This window comes from Pristiophorus japonicus, chromosome 3, assembly GCF_044704955.1.
Source record: "Pristiophorus japonicus isolate sPriJap1 chromosome 3, sPriJap1.hap1, whole genome shotgun sequence".
NCBI classification, from domain to species: domain Eukaryota; kingdom Metazoa; phylum Chordata; class Chondrichthyes; family Pristiophoridae; genus Pristiophorus; species Pristiophorus japonicus.
This window is the reverse complement of record NC_091979.1, coordinates 218,720,093-218,742,054: the sequence shown is the minus strand read 5'-3', so window position 1 is coordinate 218,742,054 and position 21,962 is coordinate 218,720,093. Positions and strand designations below refer to the sequence as shown.

General features: G+C 46.5%; 1 protein-coding gene across 1 annotated transcript in view; it reads left to right on the top strand.

Moving 5' to 3' along the window:
- The first annotated feature begins 5,934 nt into the window (after positions 1-5,934).
- LOC139255199 (broad substrate specificity ATP-binding cassette transporter ABCG2-like) overlaps positions 5,935-21,962 on the top strand; it is a 230,621-nt gene continuing 214,593 nt past the window's right edge. The window contains exons 1-2 of the mRNA XM_070873890.1: positions 5,935-5,948; positions 6,441-6,555. Of these exons, the coding sequence (XP_070729991.1) occupies positions 5,935-5,948; positions 6,441-6,555 (129 nt within the window). The remainder of the gene's footprint in view (positions 5,949-6,440; positions 6,556-21,962) is intronic.

Sequence of the window (21,962 nt, the reverse complement as noted above, 5' to 3'; positions counted from 1 at the left end):
TTGCGGCACTGGTCTGGTGTCCGGGCTTCATTAGATGCCGACGTGACCACATCGGCAATCTCTGCCCAAATCCTCCGAAATGTACGGGGTGGAGGTTTCACATGCCCACCCCATGTCAGATCCTCCCACCTCGCGCTGACACTGTTCACTAGGGCCTCATTGGCCTCCTCACTGAAGGGCTTGGCCCTTTGCTTTCCTGGAGCTCCCTCCATTCTTTAAATTTATCTGATTTTAGAGTTACTCAAAATACCTGCTTCCTTTCTCCTCTCTCTCTTTCTCTCTCCCAGACCCACAGAGCTTCTGAGCATGTATGAAGACCCATGACCTCTCAAAACGCGGGAAGGAGCATCAACCTGAAAAAAAAATCTACCTGCACATGCGCAGTAATGCGTTGCTAGGGAAGCTTTTTTTTCATTCACTTCCATTTTCTTTGGCCGATCGTGAGATCGCCAAGAAATCACATCGCCCATTTGACATCGCTAAGGCCGAGTGGAAAATCGCAAAAAAAAAAATGGGCCTTGAGCCGGCGATCAGCACGGGCGATACATCCCGCATCGCTGGAACAAGGCCCATTTTTTTCGGTCTTAGCCACCAAGTGGATAGTCTAGCCCATTAACTTTTAATGAGCCCGCCAAAATATTACAAAGAGAAGTCAAGCCTGCCAAATTCAAACAAAGAATCTTGGACTAATTTGACGCAAGGATTAGAACCACTCAAACCATATATCTGGCCCCCTGTTTCAACAGAGGGTATGACATACTTTGCCATACAACCAAGACCACACTTGTGTCATCAAGGAGGAAGAGAAACCAGCGCGACAGTTGTAAACTAAATTCACCAGCCTCGAAGCCCTGAAGTCCTGAAGGAAGAACATCACCATCGCGGCAACAACCGACCACAGCCAACGTGGTACCAACGAAAAACCACCGCGATCGACCAAACTCGAAACAAAACGCCAACTGGAAGAAACCGAAGAATCGAAAGTTTCCACTCTACAATCTAAGGCCTGACTACCAACAGGTGAAAACATTACCTAAAGAGACTTTGAACCTATTTCTAACGAAGAAAACCGGGTACTTACCCCATAGATCCAAATCGCGCCTTACCGCATCAGCGGACTCAACCCAACTGAAGATTGCACAGCTAGAAGTCTTCTCCGACATTTGAGGTAAGGCAAGCAGAACCTACAGATTTCAATGAACCCCGAAATCACGAACTAACGCTAACTGACTAGAAAGGATTGGTAACATAGAAACATAGAAACATAGAAAATAGGTGCAGGAGTAGGCCATTCGGCCCTTCTAGCATGGTCCCTACCTGCCCTGGAGTTTAACCTAGCTAGAATTAAGTATTGGGAGGTGGGAGGTGTAATGTTACTGTACCCCCCTTTGAATATGTAATGTATTGTTCTTTATTAGAGTGATTATAAGTTTTGACATTGTAATTTCTTGTCTTTAATAAAATCAAAGTTCTTTTGCACCAAACCAGTTGTCCTTTGCACTTTATCATATTCCCCAAATAAATCCAGAGTCTAGAACCCAAGGGAGTGGGAGCAATTCGAACCGCTCAAGTTGGTCGGAGGTGAACCTAACCCCGGGACCACCCTCTTACAACCGCCTTGAAGACGCATGGGAACACCACCACCTCCACGTTACCCTCCAAGTGTATCGCCGTTCCTTCATCTTCGCTGGGTCAAAATCCTGGAACTCCCTCCCTAACAGCACTGTGGTAGAACTTTCATGACAAGGACTACAGCGGTTCAAGAAGGCAGCTCACCACCATCTTCTTAAGGGTAATTTGGGATGGGCAATAAATGCTGGCCTTGCCAGCGACGTCACCATCCCAGGAACTAATTTTTTTTAAGTTAAATATCAGCAACTCCTTCATGTTGACTTGTTTTCAACAGGGATTGAAATATTATCATCTTCATAATGATAACATGCAACATTCCTACCTTGCCAGTACTAAGTCATATATTTTATCTCCAACACTGCCTCCACGCGTGCAGCAGAAGTCAGTGGAGGTAGGGGACTCAAATATTCAGAGGTGCTGAATGCTTCTGAGGGTGCACCGTCATAGGACTCATGCACGCTGATCATCAGCTCAGATACTCACACTTCGGTGGGACCAGCTAATCAGATAGTTGGGTTTTCACCTGGTGATGCACACTTCACAAGTGGACAAGAGCAGATGGTGCTGGTAGGGACAGTAGCGGAGAGCCTGCATCGGGTCCATGCTCAGCTGGACATAGATGCTGTGCCCCTGGGGATTTCAATGAAAAGGATAATCATTGAGGGGCAGCAAGGAATGCAAGATGCACTCAAAGGCCTTCTAAGCACATTATTCACAATTGCAGAGAGCGTGGAGGAGTCCGTCTCAGGCATGAGTGGATTGATGTTGTAGGGTATTCCGATGATGTGTTCTTCCATGGGCAGCATGGCCAGTTCTATTGAACATCAAACACTCCAATAAAATTAGTCCATACACGCCTTAACCATGGCCATTCTCAGAGGGAGGTGAATCTTCCAAATTGTGTACCCCAGAGAGCTGTGGAGGCTGGGTCATTGAATATATTTAAAGTGGAAATAGTCAGAGTTTTGAATGATTAATAAGTCAAGAGTTCTGGGGAGCGTGCAGGGATGTGGAGTTGAGGCCAAGATCAGATCAGCCATGATCTTATTGAATGGCACAGCAGGATCGAGGGGCCAAATGGCTTACTCTTGCTCCTATTTCTTATGTTCTTATGTTCACACTCTGGATTACCACATGTCTGCTGCCTTAAATAGGATGAAATACCTTAACCTTGGCCTTATAGTGCTGCACTGATTTGCACCAAAGTGCTCTCCAGCATAGAGGTAGCAGTGAAATGTGGCTGGGCCATGATAGGGATGATGGCGAAAGGGTACAGAAAAGTGGGGACTCCACTCAAAGCACTTCCACTTCTCACCCATTGCCCTCCCTAAGTCATTACCTGGCATGCTGCCTCGTCTCCCAATGGCCGAGTCAGACCTGCATAGGTGTAGGTGGAGCAGTCTTTGGCAGGGCCCTAACAGGCTCCAAAACCGAGAGAACATCAGCCAAGAGCATCCCAGCAGTCAGAGCAAGGATCTTAGCAGCCTGTCTCTACCTTTGCTCAAGCCACAAGGGTTGCACAATGTCGAAGCGGAAGGAAAAGGAATAAGAAAGCTTTGTAATTGCACAAGGGTATGCACATGGGTGTGGGATAAAATGTAATGTTGTTAAGTTTCTGTTGTTTACTTAAAGCACATAAATTTTATTCTTTTACACCTCTTTTCCAGCTTGCCCATTCTTGGTTGCTGGGTAGCAAGTCACCTTTTAACTTGCTTGATGATAAATGGGAAGACATGAATTGATGGGGACCAATGGAGGGATGTGCAAGGAGTGGTTGGTTGTTTGCAGGACTGCTTTGTGTCAGTGGCATTGATGGTGGAGGGGGAGGGAGGGGATAGGCAGGAAGTGTGGCCACATCTACTTCTGACATTGGTCCACTGGTGCAACCTAAATGAACCTTGCATTAATAAGAGCATCCCTGGCATTCCAAGCAGCAATGTAAGCAGCTGGTGGTGTATTCCCCTCATCACCTTCCTCCTCCTCATCTTCCTCCGCCTCCTCGGAATCATCCAAAAAGGATCTGAACTCTGCGCCTTGTTCCTTCTGCAAGTACAAAACTTGCTGCTGTGCAATGTTGTGCAGAGCGCAGCACACCACGACCAGTCTGGAGACCCTGGCAGGTGCATATGGAAGGGAAGTGTAGTCAGTGGACTTATAGTAGATATTTTCCTCACAGCAGTCCATGAATTAGATGATGAGAATGTGTTCACAAAGACTACCAAATGCAGGTGTTATGCCTGTACCCATCACCACCCTGGGACCCACATTTATAGAATCCAATACTTCTACATGGGCATGTCAGAGGAAGCTTCCCTTCTCTGCCTCTGTTTCACTAGACAGGCAGTTTCTGAAGAACATTATTTACTCTAGTCTGACCTGCAGACAACATCTACCATAGGGCCAGCTATGTCGATAGCCATGTGAAGATTACCACAACATTCAACTTTTATGCTGTTGGTTTTTTCCAAGCTACTCCAGTGCACAGCTTTTAGATTAGTCAGCCTGCGGTCAATAGATGCCACGAATATAATGACCCAATATTAAAATGATGTAGCCAAATTGAGTACTCCTGATACCACACAACTTCTTCACCACTTTTCCTGCAGTCCTGGGAGACTCCATTAACACTCTGAACAATGTCCATCCAAACAGCTTTGAAATTAGGGTGGTCTTTCCTTCCAAACAAGGCCACCTCCTTTGCTGAGCCTCATAGCAGGACCTCCAAGGCATCATTCTTGGAATGCGGCGTTTTCCTGAAATTTCTCCATTGCCTCTATTATAATTTCCACCAAAGTAATTTTTCAACCAAAGTGGGGCCTCTCAGGATGTATTGCTTTCGTGAATAAATTGATGTAACTTTTGCTACCAGTGGGTCTGAAATTCTTCGGAGTTCCTCTGGTCTCGCACCATAATTCTGCTGGGAAACCTGAGAAATCCCGAGAGAAACGGTGGAGATCTGTTTAAGCTGCGTCTCTGCCAGGAGTTTCTTTAGTGTCCGTAAGGGCTGGAACTTCTGTCTGCCCCTCATAATGCAAATGATTGGCTGGCAGAGGGGACTCCGTAACTTGGAAGTTCCTATTCCTAGACACGCAGAAGAATCTGGTGATACAGTAAGCTGAAATGTGCCAGCCTCCATAAGGGCACATGTTAGTCCCACCTGTGGTACAGGCAGGCAAGTGGCTTAAACACGTTAAGAATTGAAAACAATTTTGGCAACTGCAGCCAAATTGCCTCCCTTGCTTAGGGGGCTGGTCATAGTTGTGCTGGCGTTGTGATGAGGAAGCTTGAGCAAAACCCCTTAAGGTGGAACAGGGCTACAGCTTCCAGCAGCATGAGGCAGGCAGGTGCCAGAAATGTGCCTGAAGTGTTATAAGTACCCCTACCTGCTGCATGCTAATGAAAAACTTCCTACTGACCCCCAAACTCTGGTACAGCAAAGTTACAGAGATATAAGGGGAAATTTGATGGTTGAGACCCTGCTACTGAGTTCAGCAACTGTAACATGATGTTTCCAGCAGCCTAAGCATTTACCATGTGCCATGTCTGTGACTCTCATTTTAGGTAATAAATCTACAAGCGAAAGACTCTGCTTCTAGAACTATAATTCCTAGCACAGAGATAAACAACTCTAAACTAGGCCACCCTATTTACTGGGGTCCACGAAGAGAGTGGGGAGTGGGACGACTTGTGGACGAGAAACCCGGAAATATGGATTTACTGGACGTCTTTCTGAATTTAACCGCAGGACCTCTTTTAAATTTTCTCAACAGGTTTCCCATCCAACGGCCAGCCAGATGGTGGGGGTGGGGGAGTAGGAGATCACAGGATCTGTAAAGGGTTTAGCTTGTTGTGCAAGGAGGAAACATTCCTCCTCCTTGCCCACAAATAGTGCTGTAAATTCATTTACCTTGTAGTCCGGCCATTCTCGCCTCCTTTTACCTACCAGAATTCCCGTGCCCCGGAAAGCCAGCCTCCATGTGTTAAAAATTTTAATCCTGTTATAATGGAGGCACGCAGCCTTCTTTAAAAGATTTAAGTGACCAACCATCTCCTGGCAGCGGATTGGTTACTCACCCCCCAATCTGCCTCCGTTAAAATCGGAAGTGAGCCGGTTGGAGATGGGTTGGGTCGGGTTAAAGGTTTTTACAATTTTTACCTCTCACCCACTCCAAACCCACCCTTCCGTGGTGGTTAAATTTCCCCCCCTTGTCTCTCTACATCTCGAACAAGGCCTATTAGGGGCTGAATTGGGTCACATAGTGTCTGTTTTGTCGGTGCTACGCAGCCACATAAGGATCGAAAATGGGGTCCGAGATGTTCGCGCACAGTTCCGACAGGAAATAAAAGATAAACAAGAGATGTCCTTTACTCACACCTGGAACAGGAAAAATAAGGGTCTCCTCAGACCTACCATTTGAGGTTGTTAACACTGGCCACTCCCAAATGTATCCTCCTTGGTCTTCAGATTTTTCAATTGTAACGGTTGATATTTCAGTGAAGACATCTTCAGTGAAGGCACCAACCAGAATATTCAGCCCCAGGTTTCAGCATGCATTTCAGTTATTTCTCTATGTAGAATACACAGAAACATGTTAAAATTTGGAATATTCTGTCCCAGGAACATTGACAAAGCTTCAGGCATTAAAAAGGTGACCTGGTTAAACTTGGATATGGAAGATTTGATAAACTTCATAATAAGAATAGGAATCTGACTACAAAAAGTAATTGCTGTGTATGTATTACATTTTTTTTCAAATAGAAAGGCAATTAATGTTAATGGTACAAATTTAAAAAAATATTTATATCAGATTGTTGGATGTTCTGGCTGGAAGAAAGAACTGTAAAGGGCTGTCTGGTGAAGTCCTAATAGATGGAATTCTGCAACCTCCAAATTTTAAATGCATCTCTGGTTATGTTATGCAGGTAAGTGTATTTATTTTTCTTTAATATTAGTGCAGGGTAGTTTTGGCATAAGGTGTGAGTGACACAATTAGTCCTGTAATGTTGGAGCTCAGTTTCCAACCCAGGCTCCCATCTGGTGGGGCTCGAAGCTGGGGAAGGAACCTTACAAAATTCTCCCTTATCTGCCATATCATAGGAGAAGTAATGGCTGAGCTGTCTCCTACAGAAAAATCTCCAGACAGTATCTGTAATCCAAACTGTACCATCAGTGGCATTTAGAGTCACCATCAGTATCATTTTTTATGATTTTACCTCCTTCCAGGTGAGCATTGGGAACAGCTGGCAAGTTGATAAGGCGTTTAAGAAAGTGATACCTGGCTTGGAAAATAGGAGCATTGAATACAAAAACAAGGAAGTCATCCTATACTTTTACAAATCACTGGTTTGGCCTCAGCTGGAGTATTGTATACAATTCTGGGCATCACACTTTAGGAATGACATCAAGGCCTGGGAGGGGTACGGAGGAGGTTTACCAGGATGATACCAGGGATGAAGGACTTCAGTTATGTGGAAAGATTGGAGAAGATGGAATTGTTCTCAATAGTGCAGAGAAGGTTAAGGGGAGACCTAATAAAAGGTATTCAAAATTATGAGGGGTTTTGATAGAGCAAGTAAAGAGAAACTGTTTCCTCTGATAAATGGGTCAGTAACCAGAGGTCATAGATTTAAAATAATTGGCAAAAGAACTGGAGGGAAAATCAGGAGAAATTTCCTCACACAGAGGGATGTTAAGATCTGGAATGCACTATCTGAAAGGGTGGTGGAAGCAGATTCCATAGGATCTTTCAAATAGCAATTGGACATGTACTTGAAGAAACATAGAAACATGGAAACATAGAAAATAGGTGCAGGAGTAGGCCATTCGGCCCTTCGAGCCTGCACCACCATTCAATATGATCATGGCTGATCATGCAACTCCATTATCCCATTCCTGCTTTCTCTCCATACCCCTTGATCCCCTTTAGCCGTAAGGGCCACATCTAACTCCCTTTTGAATATATCTAACAAACTGGCCTAAACAACTTTCTGTGGTAGAGAATTCCACAGGTTCACAACTCTTTGAGTGAAGAAATTTCTTCTCATCTCGGTCCTAAATGGCTTACCCCTTATCCTTAGACTGTGACCCCTGGATCTGGACTTCCCCAATATCGGGAATGTTCTTTCTGCATCTAACCTGTCCAATCCCGTCAGAATTGTAATTGTTTCTATGAGATACCCTCTCATTCTTCTAAATTCCAGTGACTATAAGTTTAATTGATCCAGTCTTTCTTCATATGTCAGTCCTGCCATCCCGGGAATCAGTCTGGTGAACCTTCGCTGCACTCCCTCAATAGCAAGAATGTCCTTCCTCAGATTAGGAGACCAAAACTGCACACAATACACATTGTGTGGTCTCACCAAGGCCCTGTACAACTGCAGTAAGACCTCCCTGCTCCTATACTCAAATCCCCTCGCTATGAAGGCCAGCATGCCATTTGCTTTCTTTTCTGCCTGCTGTACCTGCATGCCTACCTTCAATGTCTGATGTACCATGACACCCAGGTCTCGTTGCACCTCCCCTTTTACTAATCTGTTACCATTCAGATAAGAAGCTGCCTTCCTATTTTTACCACCAAAGTGGATAACCTCACATTTATCTACATTATACTGTATCTGCCATGCATTTGCCCACTCACCTAACCTGTCCAAGTCACCCTGCAGCCTCTTAGCACCCTCCTGATAGCTTACACTGCCACCCAGCTTAGTGTCATCCACAGATTTGGAGATATTACACTCAATTCCTTCGTCCAAATCATTAATGTATATTGTAAATAGCTGGGGGCCCAGCACTGAACCTTGCGGTACCCCACTAGTCACTGCCTACCATTCTGAAAAGGACCCGTTTATTCCTACTCTTTGCTTCCTGTCTACCAACCAGTTTTCTATCCACAGCAATACATTACCCCCAATACCATGTGCTTTAATTTTGCACATTAATCTCTTGTGTGGGACCTTGTCAAAAGCCTTTTGAAAGTCCAAATACACCACATCCACTGGTTCTCCTTTGTCCACTCTACTAGTTACATCCTCAAAAAATTCTAGAAGATTTGTCAAGCATGATTTTCCTTTCATAAATCCATACTGACTTGGACCGATCCTGTCACTGCTTTCCAAATGTGCTGTTATTACATCTTTAATAATTGATTCCAACATTTTCCCCACTACCGATGTCAGGCTAACCGGTCTATAATTCCCTGTTTTCTCTCTCCCACCTTTTTTAAAAAGTGGGGCTACATTAGCTACCCTCCAATCTATAGGAACTGATCCAGAGTCTATACAGAAACATAGAAAATAGATACAGGAATAGGCCATTTGGCCCTTCGAGCCTACACCACCATTCAGTAAGATCATGGCTGATCATTCCCTCAATACCCCTTTCCTGCTTTCTCTCCATACCCCTTGATCCCCTTAGCCGTAAGGGCCATATCTAACACCCTCTTGAATATATCCAATGAACTGGCATCACAACTCTCTGCGGCAGGGAATTCCACAGGTTAACAACTCTCTGAGTGAAGAAGTTTCTCCTCATCTCAGTTCTAAATGGCCTACCCCTTATCCTAAGTCTGTGTCCCCTGGTTCGGGACTTCCCCAACATCGGGAACATTCTACCTGCATCTAACCTGTCCCGTCCGGTCAGAATCTTATATGTTTCTATGAGATCCCCTCTCATCCTTCTAAACTCCAATGTATAAAGGCCCAGTTAATCAAGTATCTCCTCATATGTCAGTCCAGCCATCCCGAGAATCAGTCTGGTGAACCTTCACTGCATTCCTTCAATAGCAAGAACATCCTTCTTCAAATTAGGAGACCAAAACTGAACACAATATTCCAAGTGAAGCCTCACCAAGGCCCTGTACAACTGCAGTAAGACTTCCCTGCTCCTATACTCAAATCACCTAGCTATGAAGGCCAACATACTATTTGCCTTCTTCACCGCCTGCTGTACATTTATGCCAACTTTCAATGACTGATGAACCATGACACCCAGGTCTCGTTGCACCTCCCCTTTTCCTAATCTGCCGCCATTCAGGTAATGTTCTGTCTTCGCGTTTTTGCCCCCAAAGTGGATAACCTCACATTTATCCACATTATACTGCATCTGCCATGCGTTTGCCCACTCACCTAACCTGTCCAAGTCACCCTGCAGCCTCCTCGCGTCCCTCTTACAGCTCACACCGACACCCAGTTTATTGTCATCTGCAAACTTGGAGATATTACACTCAATTCCTTCATCCAAATCATTGATGTATATTGTAAAGAGCTGGGATCCCAGCACTGTTCCCTGCGGCACACTACTAGTCACTGCCTGCCATTCTGAAAAGGACCCATTTATCCCGACTCTCTGCTTCCTGTCTGTCAACCAGTTCTCTATCCACATCAATACATTACCCACAATACCATGTGCTTTGATTTTGCACACCAATCTCTTGTGTGGGACCTTGTCAAAAGCCTTTTGAAAGTCCAAATACACCACATCCACTGGTTCTCCCTTGTCCACTCTACTAGTTACCTCCTCAAAAAATTCCAGAAGATTTGTTAAGCATGATTTCCCTTTCATAAATCCATGCTGACTTGGACCGATCCTGTCACTGCTTTCAAAATACGCTGCTATTTCATCCTTAATAATTGATAGAATGTTGGAAAATGATCACCAATGCGTCCAGTATTTCTAGGGCCACTTCCTTAAGTACTCTGGGATGCAGACAATCAGGCCCTGGGGATTTATCGGCCTTCAATCCCATCAATTTCTCTAACACAATTTCCTGACTAATAAGGATTTTCTTCAGTTCCTCCTTCTCGCGAGACCCTTGCTCCCTTAGTATTTCCGGAAGGTTATTTGTGTCTTCCTTCGTGAAGACAGAACCAAGGTATTTGTTCAATTGATCTGCCATTTCTTTGTTCCCCATTATAAATTGTCCTGAAGAAGACTAATTTGCAGGGCTATGGAGGAAAAGCTGGGGTGTAGGACTAAATTGGACAACTGTTTCAAAGAGCCGACTCAGGCACGACGGATCGAATGGCCTCCTTCTGTAATATTCTATGGGGATTATTTGCACTTGTTTTTTGAGTGTCCTTCTGTCCCCAACGCTTACGCATGCGCACCACTGTCCTCCCACGCATGTGCAGACTCTCGAACCCAACACCGGAAGCCGTGCCATATGGAGCTGTCACTAGCTTTCGGATTATCTTCAGAACTTTTGCCTTGAATATCACTGTGATTATCTACACAAACATTTTCACTGCCTTCTGTGGGAGAGAAAACATCGGAGGTGGGAGAGAGAGAGAATGGGGTGGGGGGTTGGAGGGGGAGAGACCACGGTGGGGAGAGGGCGAGACCGTGTGGGGGGGGGGGGGAGAGAGAGACCAGGTGGGTGGGGGAAAAGGGAGAGACCGGCGGGGGGTGGAGGGGGGGGGGAGGTTGGTGGTGGACAGAGAGCGACAGTGGGGGGGGTGGGGCGGGGTAGAGAGAGAGATCCTGGACGGGGAGCGAGACGGGGGTTGTGGGAGGAGAGAGAGAGAGGCCGGGGGGCAGGGGGGGAGGGAGATGGAAGAGATGGGTGTGGGAGGAGAGAGAGAGAGAGACCGGCTGGAGGGGTGGGTGAGAGAGAGAGAGAGAGAGACCTGGTGGTGGGGCTGGGGGGAGAGAGAGAGAGAGACTGGGGTGGGGGGGTGGGGAGCGAGAGAGAGAGAGAGAGAGAGAGAGAGACCGGGTGGTGGGGCTGGGGGGAGAGAGAGAGACTGGGGTGGGGGGGTGGTGAGAGAGAGAGAGAGAGAGAGACCGGGTGGTGAAGCTGGGGGGAGAGAGAGAGAGACTGGGGTGGGGGGGTGGGGAGAGAGAAAGCGAGAGAGAGAGACCGGGTAGTGGGGCTGGGGGGAGAGAGAGAAAGAGACTGGGGTGGGGGGGGTGGGGAGAGAGAGAGAGAGAGAGAGACCGGGTGGTGGGGCTGGGGGGAGAGAGAGAGAGACTGGGGTTGGGGGGTGGGGATGGGGATGGAGAGAGAGAGAGACTGGGGGGGAGAGAGAGAGAGAGACTGGAGGAAGAGAGAGAGAGAGAGAGAGACGGGGAGAGATACTGGGGGAAAGAGAGGAGACGCAGGGGAAAGGATGGAGGGGAGAGAGGGAGCTCACATAAGACGGATCATCAGTTAAGGAAAGTGAGCAGGAAAAAGCAGTGAAAATGAGGAAGTATGGGTTACTAAATGAGAGCCAACACTGATTTTTTAAAGGCAAATCATTACTGACAAACTTGATTGAGTTCTTTGATGAAATAATGGAGAGGGTTGAAGCAGGTAATGCAGTTGATGTGTATATGAACTTTCAAAAGGCATTTGATAAAGTGCCACATAATAGACTTATTAGCAAAATTGGAGCCCACATGATTAAAGGATCAGTGACAGCATGGATACAAAATTGGCTAAGAGATAGAAAGCAAAATGTAGTAGTGAATGGTTATTTTTCAGTCTTGAAGGAAGTATACAGTAGTGTTCCCCCAAGGGTCAGTATTAGGAATAGTGCTCTTTTTTCAACATATTAATGACCTGGATTTGGGTATAGGGAACATAATTTCAAAGTCTGCAAATGTCACAAAACTTGGAAACGCCGTAGGCAGCGAAACAGATAGTAGCAGACTTCAGGGGCACATAAACAGACTGGTGAAATAGGCAGACACATGGCAGATAAAGATAATGCACAAATGTGTGAAGCAATTCATTTTGGGAGGAACAGAGAGCCCTGAGGGTTCACATACACAAGGTGGCAGGACAAATTGATAAGGCTGTTTTTAAAAATAGCATACGGGATCCTTGGACTTATCACTAGAGGCATAGGGGCACGCCTGTCGGGAAACTGACGGGTTCAGGGGCAACGCCCAATTTTTACTCTGCATTGAAGTCAATATTGAGTTATTTTAGGTGAAGTGTAAAACCAACATTCCACCCTGTCCCGTCTGTTTCCCGAAGGGCAGGTTAGGTTAAAATACCGTCGGTAGAGTACAAAAACAAGAAAGTTGTGCTAAACCTTTATAAATCATTAATTAGGCTTCAGTTGGAGTACTTTGTCCAATTCTGGGCACCACACTTTAGGAACGATGTTATAACCTTAGAGAGAACGCAGAAGAGATTTGCTAGAATGATACCAGGGATGAGTGATCATTTATCTGGCGAGACTATAAAAGCTGGTGTTGTTTTCTTACAGCAGAGAAAATTAAGGAGAAATCTAATAGAGATGTTCAAAATTATGAGTGGTTTTGATAGAGTAAATAAAAACTGTTCCCACTGGAGGGAGGGTTAGTATCAGATTTAAGATAATTGGCAAAAGAACCAGAGGAGAAATGAGGAGAATTTACTTTACGCAGCGGGTTTCCAGGCCTTCCTGAAACTCACCAGTCATGCAAGGTGAGAACACAATAATCGCAATTGAGGGGGCTGAATCAAACTCATCGCAATACTGCAATAAATACTTAGTACCCAAAGCTGCTTTCTTTCCTGCTAGTGGGAAAGGGTTTGCTCACAGTACTATTACGACAAATTGAGTGTCTACACGTAGGAGGTTTCGTCAACACATTGGAGGTTTGATCTACACTTTGGAGGTTTGTTCTATCACATAAGAATGGTACCGCTTATTTTGGCTTAGATTGGACCTCAGATGAGGAGAAACATGACCAACACCAGCAGCCTGCTGGTCACAGAACTGTAGCTGCACACCAGAGATGGGACCAGCAGAGAGGTACAGCTCACAGGAGGCACTACTGGCGAAATGGTTTGTACAGGCAGAGGCTGAGTTTCCTTGACATGTCTGAACATCATTGTCTCAGGAAGCTCAGGATTGTCATATTAGGCAGCTTTCTTGAAGAAGACCAGCTCACTGCTGGACCTGATTGCCACATGTGACCAGTGGCTGTCAAAGTCACCACCGCCCTCAACATTTTTTGCTTCTGTGCAGGGCTCGTCCAGGGCTCTGTGCAGACATCCAGGTTCTCCTAGTCACCGCCCCACGAATGCATAACACAGGTGACTGGTGGCTTGTTTGCCGGCAATTATGTCAGGGTTGCCTGTGCTGATGCTAGTCAGAATGAGTGAGTGCTTGTCTTTGCGGTTCTGGCTAGTTTCCTATAGTTACAGGGCATCATTGACTGCACACACGTGAAAATCTGTGGCCCCAGAACATACAGGAGTATTCATCAACCACAACTGCATGATTCTTGGGCAGCTGCCATGATTAGTTTTGTCCTGCAGCAGTGCAAGCTCCCTGACATATTTAAACCTAGAAGCATACTTAGGGGTGGCTGCTAGGCGACAAGGGATACCCATTTCAAACTTGGCTCATGACACCTGTCAGAAACCCCAACACTGAAGCCCACAGCGCTACAATGAATGCCATATCACCACCAGATGTGTGATTGAACAGACCATTGGCACGCTGAAGATGCTCTTCAGGTGCCTAGACAGATCTGCAGGAACCCTTCAGTATGAACCAGCCGTGGCCTTCACAATGGTCATGGTTTGCTGCGCTCTGCACAACATTATGCAGCAGCATGGCTGGGACTTCCAGGAGGACAAGGTGAAGAGCTCAAGGGGCCGAAATTGCTGCTCTCCTTAAGGCCTGTTACCATCGCAAATCAGTGGCCACTCTGCGGAGTGTAGTGGCCGCCGATTTTTCATGGCATAGCCGCTGATAGCCCAATTGCCCTTCCGAGGTTTCCTGGCAGGGCCCCGATCCTTTCCCCCCGCACTGCTCCGCTGCTGCCGATTCGTGTTATGCGCGTCATCACCGTGCGCACCGCCAATCTACCGCCACAACGGTAACATTTCTCTCTGAAAATCTTCGGCCTGCCCGTGGTGCCAAAACCTTATTTTCCTGGAGGTCCAGTGAGGCTGTGGCCTTCTGCAATGGTGGTGCCGCTTCCCTTAAAGGGAGGATGTACTGCCGCTGCCGCTGTGTTTTTTTTTGTTGGCCGACTGCCATGTCGGCCCGACAATTATGCCCCCAGATTCGGCCGGGCCGCATACAGGCAGCCTGGTACTCCCCTCTTGGATGCCAGGCAGCTGGTCCAGCCGAAACAATCCCTGGTGGCCCAGTGGGCCAAATTTTTTAAATTGCGAAGGCTCTCCCCTTTAAGTGAAGGAGAGAGCCATGGTGACGCAGCGCCGTGATGACATCATCGTGACGGTTACACCGCATTGCCCCCCCCAACTTCCGCCCCTCAAGTGTACTCACCACCCCAACTTCTGCCCCTCTCGTGTAGTCCTTGCCCTCATTAAAAGCGACTTCCGGATCCAAGAAAAAAAAAACAAAGAACGGAATTTTGCTCAAGAGGCGACCTCAACCAAAGCTGCGGTAAAAACCATTGAAACGGGGTGCATGCATTCCTCTCTGAAAATCTTTGGCCTGCCCAGCAGTGCCAAAACTTTGTTTTCCCGGTGGTACAGTGAGTGGCTGTGGCCTTCTGCAACCCATATCGGGTTTCCACCCAGATCTTCCTCCGATGATTTGGAGGTAGAGGAGGAAGAAGTGAAGGAGGAGGGTGATGAGGGCAATGTACCCTCAGCTGCTCACATTGCTGCCTCGAATGCTAGGGATGCCCTTATTAATGCAAGGTTCACTTTGGTTGCACCAGTGAATCCATGTTACTAGGAAATGCAGCGGACATTCTTCTCGCAACCCCCCCCCCACCCCCCACAACACAATGGCACTGACACAAAGCAGTCCTGCAACCAACCAAGCACCCCTGGAACATCCGCCATTGATCTCCATCAATTCATGTCTTCATTAAACAAGTTAAAAGGCGACTTATCACCCAGATTGAGAGAAGAGCTGTGGATGAGAAGTCGAAGTGCTTTGAGTGGAGTCTCCATTTCCATGGCCCCTTTCGCCATCATCCCTCTCATGGCCTAGGTGCATTTCACTCCTACCACTGTGCTGGAGAACACTTTGGTGCAGATGTGTGCAGCTCTATAATGTCCAGGCCAAAGCTAAGGTTTCTGTCAACCTAGACATATTGGCACCCAGAGTGTGCATGACCGTGGTCAAGCCGTGAATGGACTCATTTGATTGGAGCGTTTGATCTTCCACAGCTGGGCACTCTATCCATGTAAGAATATATAATCTCAATGGCCTGCGACATCAACCCACTCATGTGGGGTGGACTCCTCTATTCTCTCTGCAATTGTGGCATCACACATTATCTGCTTCAGCTCAATAATTCCCTTTTTCATCAGTGGCCCCCGGGCTGCTTTGTCCTGGATGGTGTCGAACTTCTTGAGTGTTGTTAGAGCTGCACTCATCCAGGCAAGTGGAGAGTATTCCATCACACTTCTGACTTGTGCCTTGTAGATCGTGGAAAGGCTGTGAGGAGTCAGGAGGTGACACACTCGCCGCAGAATACCCAGCTTCTGACCTGCTTTTGTTGCCACGGTCTGCAAGTCAACTGCATTAAGCAAGTGACTGCTTTCTCTTCGTCAGGGCTAAGCAGTACATCACCATCCCTATTGATCTCACCAGTGAACAGGACAGAGCTTGTGGTTTTGCAGCAGTGTCTGACTTCCCTTGCATGAAGCATGTGATGGACTTACACATATGGCCATCAGAGCACCAGAACATATGCCAGCAACATTCATCAATAGAAAAGAATACCACTCGAGCAATGTACAGCTTTGTGGCCGAGGTAGTCTGGCTCAGCTGATGTGTAGGCATCATGGTGGGTATTTGTTGAGTGGTTGGTGAACCAGCAGAACTGCTGACATCCTGAGAGGGCCAGAACATAGAAACATAGAGACATAGAAAATAGGTACAGGAGTAGGCCATTCGGCCCTTCGAGCCTGCACCACTATTCAGCAAGATCATGGCTGATCATTCACCTCAGTACCCCTTTCCTGCTTTCTCTCCATATCCCTTGATCCCCTTAACCATAAGGGCCATAGCTAACTCCCTCTTGAATATATTTAACGAACTGGCATCAACAACTCTCTGAGGTAGAGAATTCAACAGGTCCACAATTCTCTGAGTGAAGAAGTTTCTCCTTATCTCGGCCCTAACTGGCTTACCCCTTATCCTTAGATTGTGACCCCTGGTTCTGGACTTCCCTAACATCGGGAACATTCTTCCTGCATCTAACCTGTCCAGTCCCGTCAGAATTTTATATGTTTCTATGAGACCCCCTCTCATTCTTCTAAACTCCAGTGAATACAGGCCTAGTTGATCCGGTCTCTCCTCATATGTCAGTCCTGCCATCCCGGGAATCAGTCTGGTGAACCTTCACTGCACTCCCTCAATAGCAAGAACATCCTTCCTCAGATTAGGAGACCAAAACTGAACACAATATTCCAGGAGAGGCCTCACCAAAGGCCTGTACAACTGCAGTAAGACCTCCCTGCTCCTATACTCAAATCCCCTAGCTATGAAGGCCAACATGCCATATGCCTTCTTCACTGCCTGCTGTACCTGCATGCCAACTTTCAATGACTGATGTACCATGACACCCAGGTCTTATTGCACCTCCCCTTGTCCTAATCTGCCGCCATTCAGATAATATTCTGCCTTCATGTTTTTGCCACCAAAGTGGATACACCAAACTGGATAACCTCACATTTATCCACATTATACTGCATCTGCCATGCATTTGCCCACTCAGCTGACCTGTCCAAGTCACCCTGCAGCCTCTTAGCATCTTCCTCACAGCTCACACTACTACCCAGCTTAGTGTCATCTGCAAACTTGGAGATATTACACTCAATTCCTTCAGCTAAATCATTGATGTATATTGTAAATAGCTGGGGTCCCAGCACTGAGCCCTGCGGCACCCCACTAGTCACTGCCTGCCATTCTGAAAAGGACCCGTTTATTCTGACTCTCTGCTTCCTGCCTGCCAACCAGTTCTCTATCCACATCAATATATTACCCCCAATACCATGTGCTTTAATTTTGCACAACAATCTCTTGTGTGAGACCTTGTCAAAAGCTTTTTGAAAGTCCAAATACGCCACATCCACTGGTTCTCCCTTGTCCACTCTACTAGTTACATCCTCAAAAAATTCTAGAAGATTTGTCAAGCATGATTTCCCTTTCATAAATCCATGCTGACTTGGACCAATTCTGTCACTGCTTTCCAAATGCGTTGCTATTTCATCTTTAATAATTGATTCCAACATTTTCCCCACTACCGATGTCAGGCTAACCAGTCTATAATTCCCCGCTTTCTCTCTCCCACCTTTTTTAAAAAGTGGTGTTACATTAGCTACCCTCCAGTCCATAGGAACTTGTCCAGAATCGATAGACTGTTGGAAAATGATCACCAATGCATCCACGATTTCTAGGACCACTTCCTTACGTACTCTGGGACGCAGACTATCAGGCCCTGGGGATTTATCGGCCTTCAATCCCATCAATTTCCCTAACACAATTTCCTGACTAATAAGGATTTCCTTCAGTGGGTTAGGTTAAGGTTAGGGTTAGGGTTAGGGTTAGTCCTCGGTCCACTAGTATTTCCGGAAGGTTATTCGTGTCTGCTCCCATTGTGCCACTTCGTCAGGGCTGAGCAGTACATCACTATTCCTATTGATTTCATCAGTGAACAGGACAGAGCTTGTGGCTTTGCAGCAGTGTCTGAGCTTGCTTGCATGCAGCATGTGATGGACTGTACACATGTGGCCATCAGAGCACCAGAACACATGCCTACAACATTCATCAATAGCAATGGATACCACTCTAGCAGATCACCTAGGGCTGAAACTCAGCACTTGCACTGATTTGAGGGAGAGCGACCCCTTCAAAGCCTTTATGAATTCGATTAACCAATCTCTCGAATCTGGAGTATAGAGTCTGCATGGCAAAGCTGCAAAGTGTCCTAACATGAACTCCTGCTTTGAGCCTTGGCTGGTGTCCCTGGAGATAACCACACTATCCAGGGTAGACTTCAGAGTGGTGATACCATATGAGATGCGGACTCCTCCACACTCTGCCACAGTGGAGAAACATATTGGTATGCCTTCCAATACCTTGCACAGTTATCTATGTAATGCCAGCAGTTTTGGCTGGGCCCTCTAAATTCGCTCTCAGCAGTGCCTTGCCCTCAAACTCTCCTGTGCTACTCCTGCTCCCAGTTGCCATTGCTGCATACTGGTTCTAGGTGTTTCACCACATGCAGACACCTCTAGCTCACTAGCCCATGTGGACAGGCAATGTCTCAGCTGGTGCCTGGGAAGGGTGGATCATCTGATGGTACATCCTCAGGAGGATTATCCTCCTCTGTGGTCTATACTTCTGTTGGTGTTAAGAAGACCCTGGAATAAAGTGAAAAGGGATAAGAGTTAGGCTGGGCGACAGAAGCAGTATGTAAGCAGGCAACAGTCTTGAGAATGTAGGTTGGAGTTGGTAAGCTTGCAGCATCTGTGTTGAGTTGAATGAGGAGATACAAGTATTATACCAACACCCTGTTTGGGTCCATCACCATTCTCACCTTCCCCGAAGCTAATGACCCTTCCTGAGCCACAAATGTTCAGGGCTTCTTGCTCTCTATGTGTAATGGCAATGATGATCGGTCTTGATCCTCTCCCTGGCATGATACGCAGTCTTGCCCTTCAGAAAGTTGATGTGCATTAGTGATGTGTTGCAAAGGTGAGTGGAAAGTGTAGCTCTTGTGCATGTAGTGGATGTGGTGAAAGGTGTCGAAGAAGCAAGATGGGATTAGGAAGAGGAGGTGATGAATGCAAAGGGAATTGTGTGTATGAGGAAGGAGTGGTGGGAGCATTTGGTGGGTATGTGAAGAGAGGAAAGGAAGAGGTGACTTTGTTTAGAATGAGGAAAATAAGTGTTTTAGCATGTCGTTGTGATAGTGTGCTGAATATAAAAGGGGTCAGAGGGTCTAGTAAGAAGGAGGAACTGAGGGAAATCCTTATTAGTCGGGAAATTGTGTTGGGGAAATTGATGGGATTGAAGGCCGATAAATCCCCAGGGTCTGATAGACTGCATCCCAGAGTACTTAAGGAGGTGGCCTTGGAAATAGCGGATGCATTGACAGTCATTTTCCAACATTCCATAGACTCTGGATCAGTTTCTATTGAGTGGAGGGTAGCCAATGTAACCCCACTTTTTAAAAAAGGAGGGAGAGAGAAAACAGGGAATTATAGACCGGTCAGCCTGACATCAGTAGTAGGTAAAATGATGGAATCAATTATTAAGGATGTCATAGCAGCGCATTTGGAAAGAGGTGACATGATAGGTCCAAGTCAGCATGGATTTGTGAAAGGGAAATCATGCTTGACAAATCTTCTGGAATTTTTTGAGGATGTTTCCAGTTGAGTGGACAAGGGAGAACCAGTTGATATGGTATATTTGGACTTTCAGAAGGCTTTCGACAAGGTCCCACACAAGAGATTAATGTGCAAAGTTAAAACACATGGGATTGGGGGTAGTGTGCTGACATGGATTGAGAACTGGTTGTCAGTCAGGAAGCAAAGCGTAGGAGTAAATGGGTACTTTTCAGAATGGCAGGCAGTGACTAGTGGGGTACCGCAAGGTTCTGTGCTGGGGCCCCAGCTGTTTACATTGTACATTAATGATTTGGACGAGGGGATTAAATGTAGTATCTCCAAATTTGCAGATGACACTAAGTTGGGTGGGAGTGTGAGCTGCGAGGAGGATGCTATGAGGCTGCAGAGCGACTTGGATAGGTTAGGTGAGTGGGCAAATGCATGGCAGATGAAGTATAATGTGGATAAATGTGAGGTTATCCACTTTGGTGGTAAAAACAGAGAGACAGACTATTATCTGAATGGTGACAGATTAGGAAAAGGGAAGATGCAACGAGACCTGGGTGTCATGGTACATCAGTCATTGAAGGTTGGCATGCAGGTACAGCAGGCGGTTAAGAAAGCAAATGGCATGTTGGCCTTTATAGCGAGGGGATTTGAGTACAGTAGCAGGGAGGTGTTGCTACAGTTGTACAGGGCCTTGGTGAGGCCACACCTGAAGTATTGTGTACAGTTTTGGTCTCCTAACTTGAGGAAGGACATTCTTGCTATTGAGGGAGTGCAGCGAAGGTTCACCAGACTGATTCCCGGGATGGCGGGACTGACATATCAAGAAAGACTGGATCAACAGGGCTTGTATTCACTGGAGTTCAGAAGAATGAGAGGGGATCTCATTGAAACGTTTAAAATTCTGACGGGTTTAGACAGGTTAGATGCCAGAAGAATGTTCCCAATGTTGGGGAAGTCCAGAACCAGAGGTCACAGTCTAAGGATAAGGGGTAAGCCATTTAGGACTGAGATGAGGAGAAACTTCTTCACCCAGAGAGTGGTGAACCTGTGGAATTCTCTACCACAGAAAGTTGTTGAGGCCAATTCACTAAATATATTCAAAAAGGAGTTAGATATCGTCCTTACTACTAGGGGGATCAAGGGGTATGGCGAGAAATCAGGAATGGGGTACTGAGGTTGCATGTTCAGCCATGAACTCATTGAATGGCGGTGCAGGCTCGAAGGGCCGAATGGCCTGCTCCTGCACCGATTTTCTATGTTTCTATGTTTCTATGTTTCTATGTATGTGATGAAGAGGAGGTAATAGTTGAAAGTGGTAAGGGAAGATAGTGATGCGCTGGTGAGAGAACTGAAGAGGGGTACTAATGTTTACTGCTGTTGTGTGGTGAATAAACCTCTTCCTTTATCACCTAAGGATGATGCTCTTATCACTGACAATTTCAGCTAAGTCTGTCCAGACCTGCATAATAGTAGCCTTGCTGTTGCTCGGGAAGAGCACTTCCACCCTGGCCTTCACTTTCTCCAATAGAAGACGTAAGAATGTGGCAAGGAGAGGGGATGACTAGTACCTGAAGCCAACATGTTTTCCACAGTTGTTGAATAAAAATGCAAGCAAGGATTGCAACCACACTTTAAGAGGTGCATCACTGCTTTAAGTAAAGTGAGGAAATGTGCTGGAAATTGTGCAGGACATGTGGGCGGTGACCTGATTCTGCAGGTCACCGCCCTTTAAATGTTAAAATAGCATTTGCCTCACGTCGACATCATGGAGACTTGCCTCTGCCCACCTGATTCCCACACATCCAGACAAACAGGTCTCAATTTTAACTGAGCAAGCGATCGGCATGCTTAAGATGTGCTTCAGATGCCTGGACTGATCTGGAAGGCACTCTTCAGTATTTGCCAACCACGGTCTCCAGAATGATCAGGGTGTGTTGTGCTCTGTGCAACATTGTGCAGCAGCAAAGATTGGAGCCGCAGGAGGAACAATGCACTGAGCACATTTCGTCTGCAGACAAATCAGAGGAGGAAGAGGAGGAGGAGGATGAAGATGATGACCGCCCAAGGCAACAC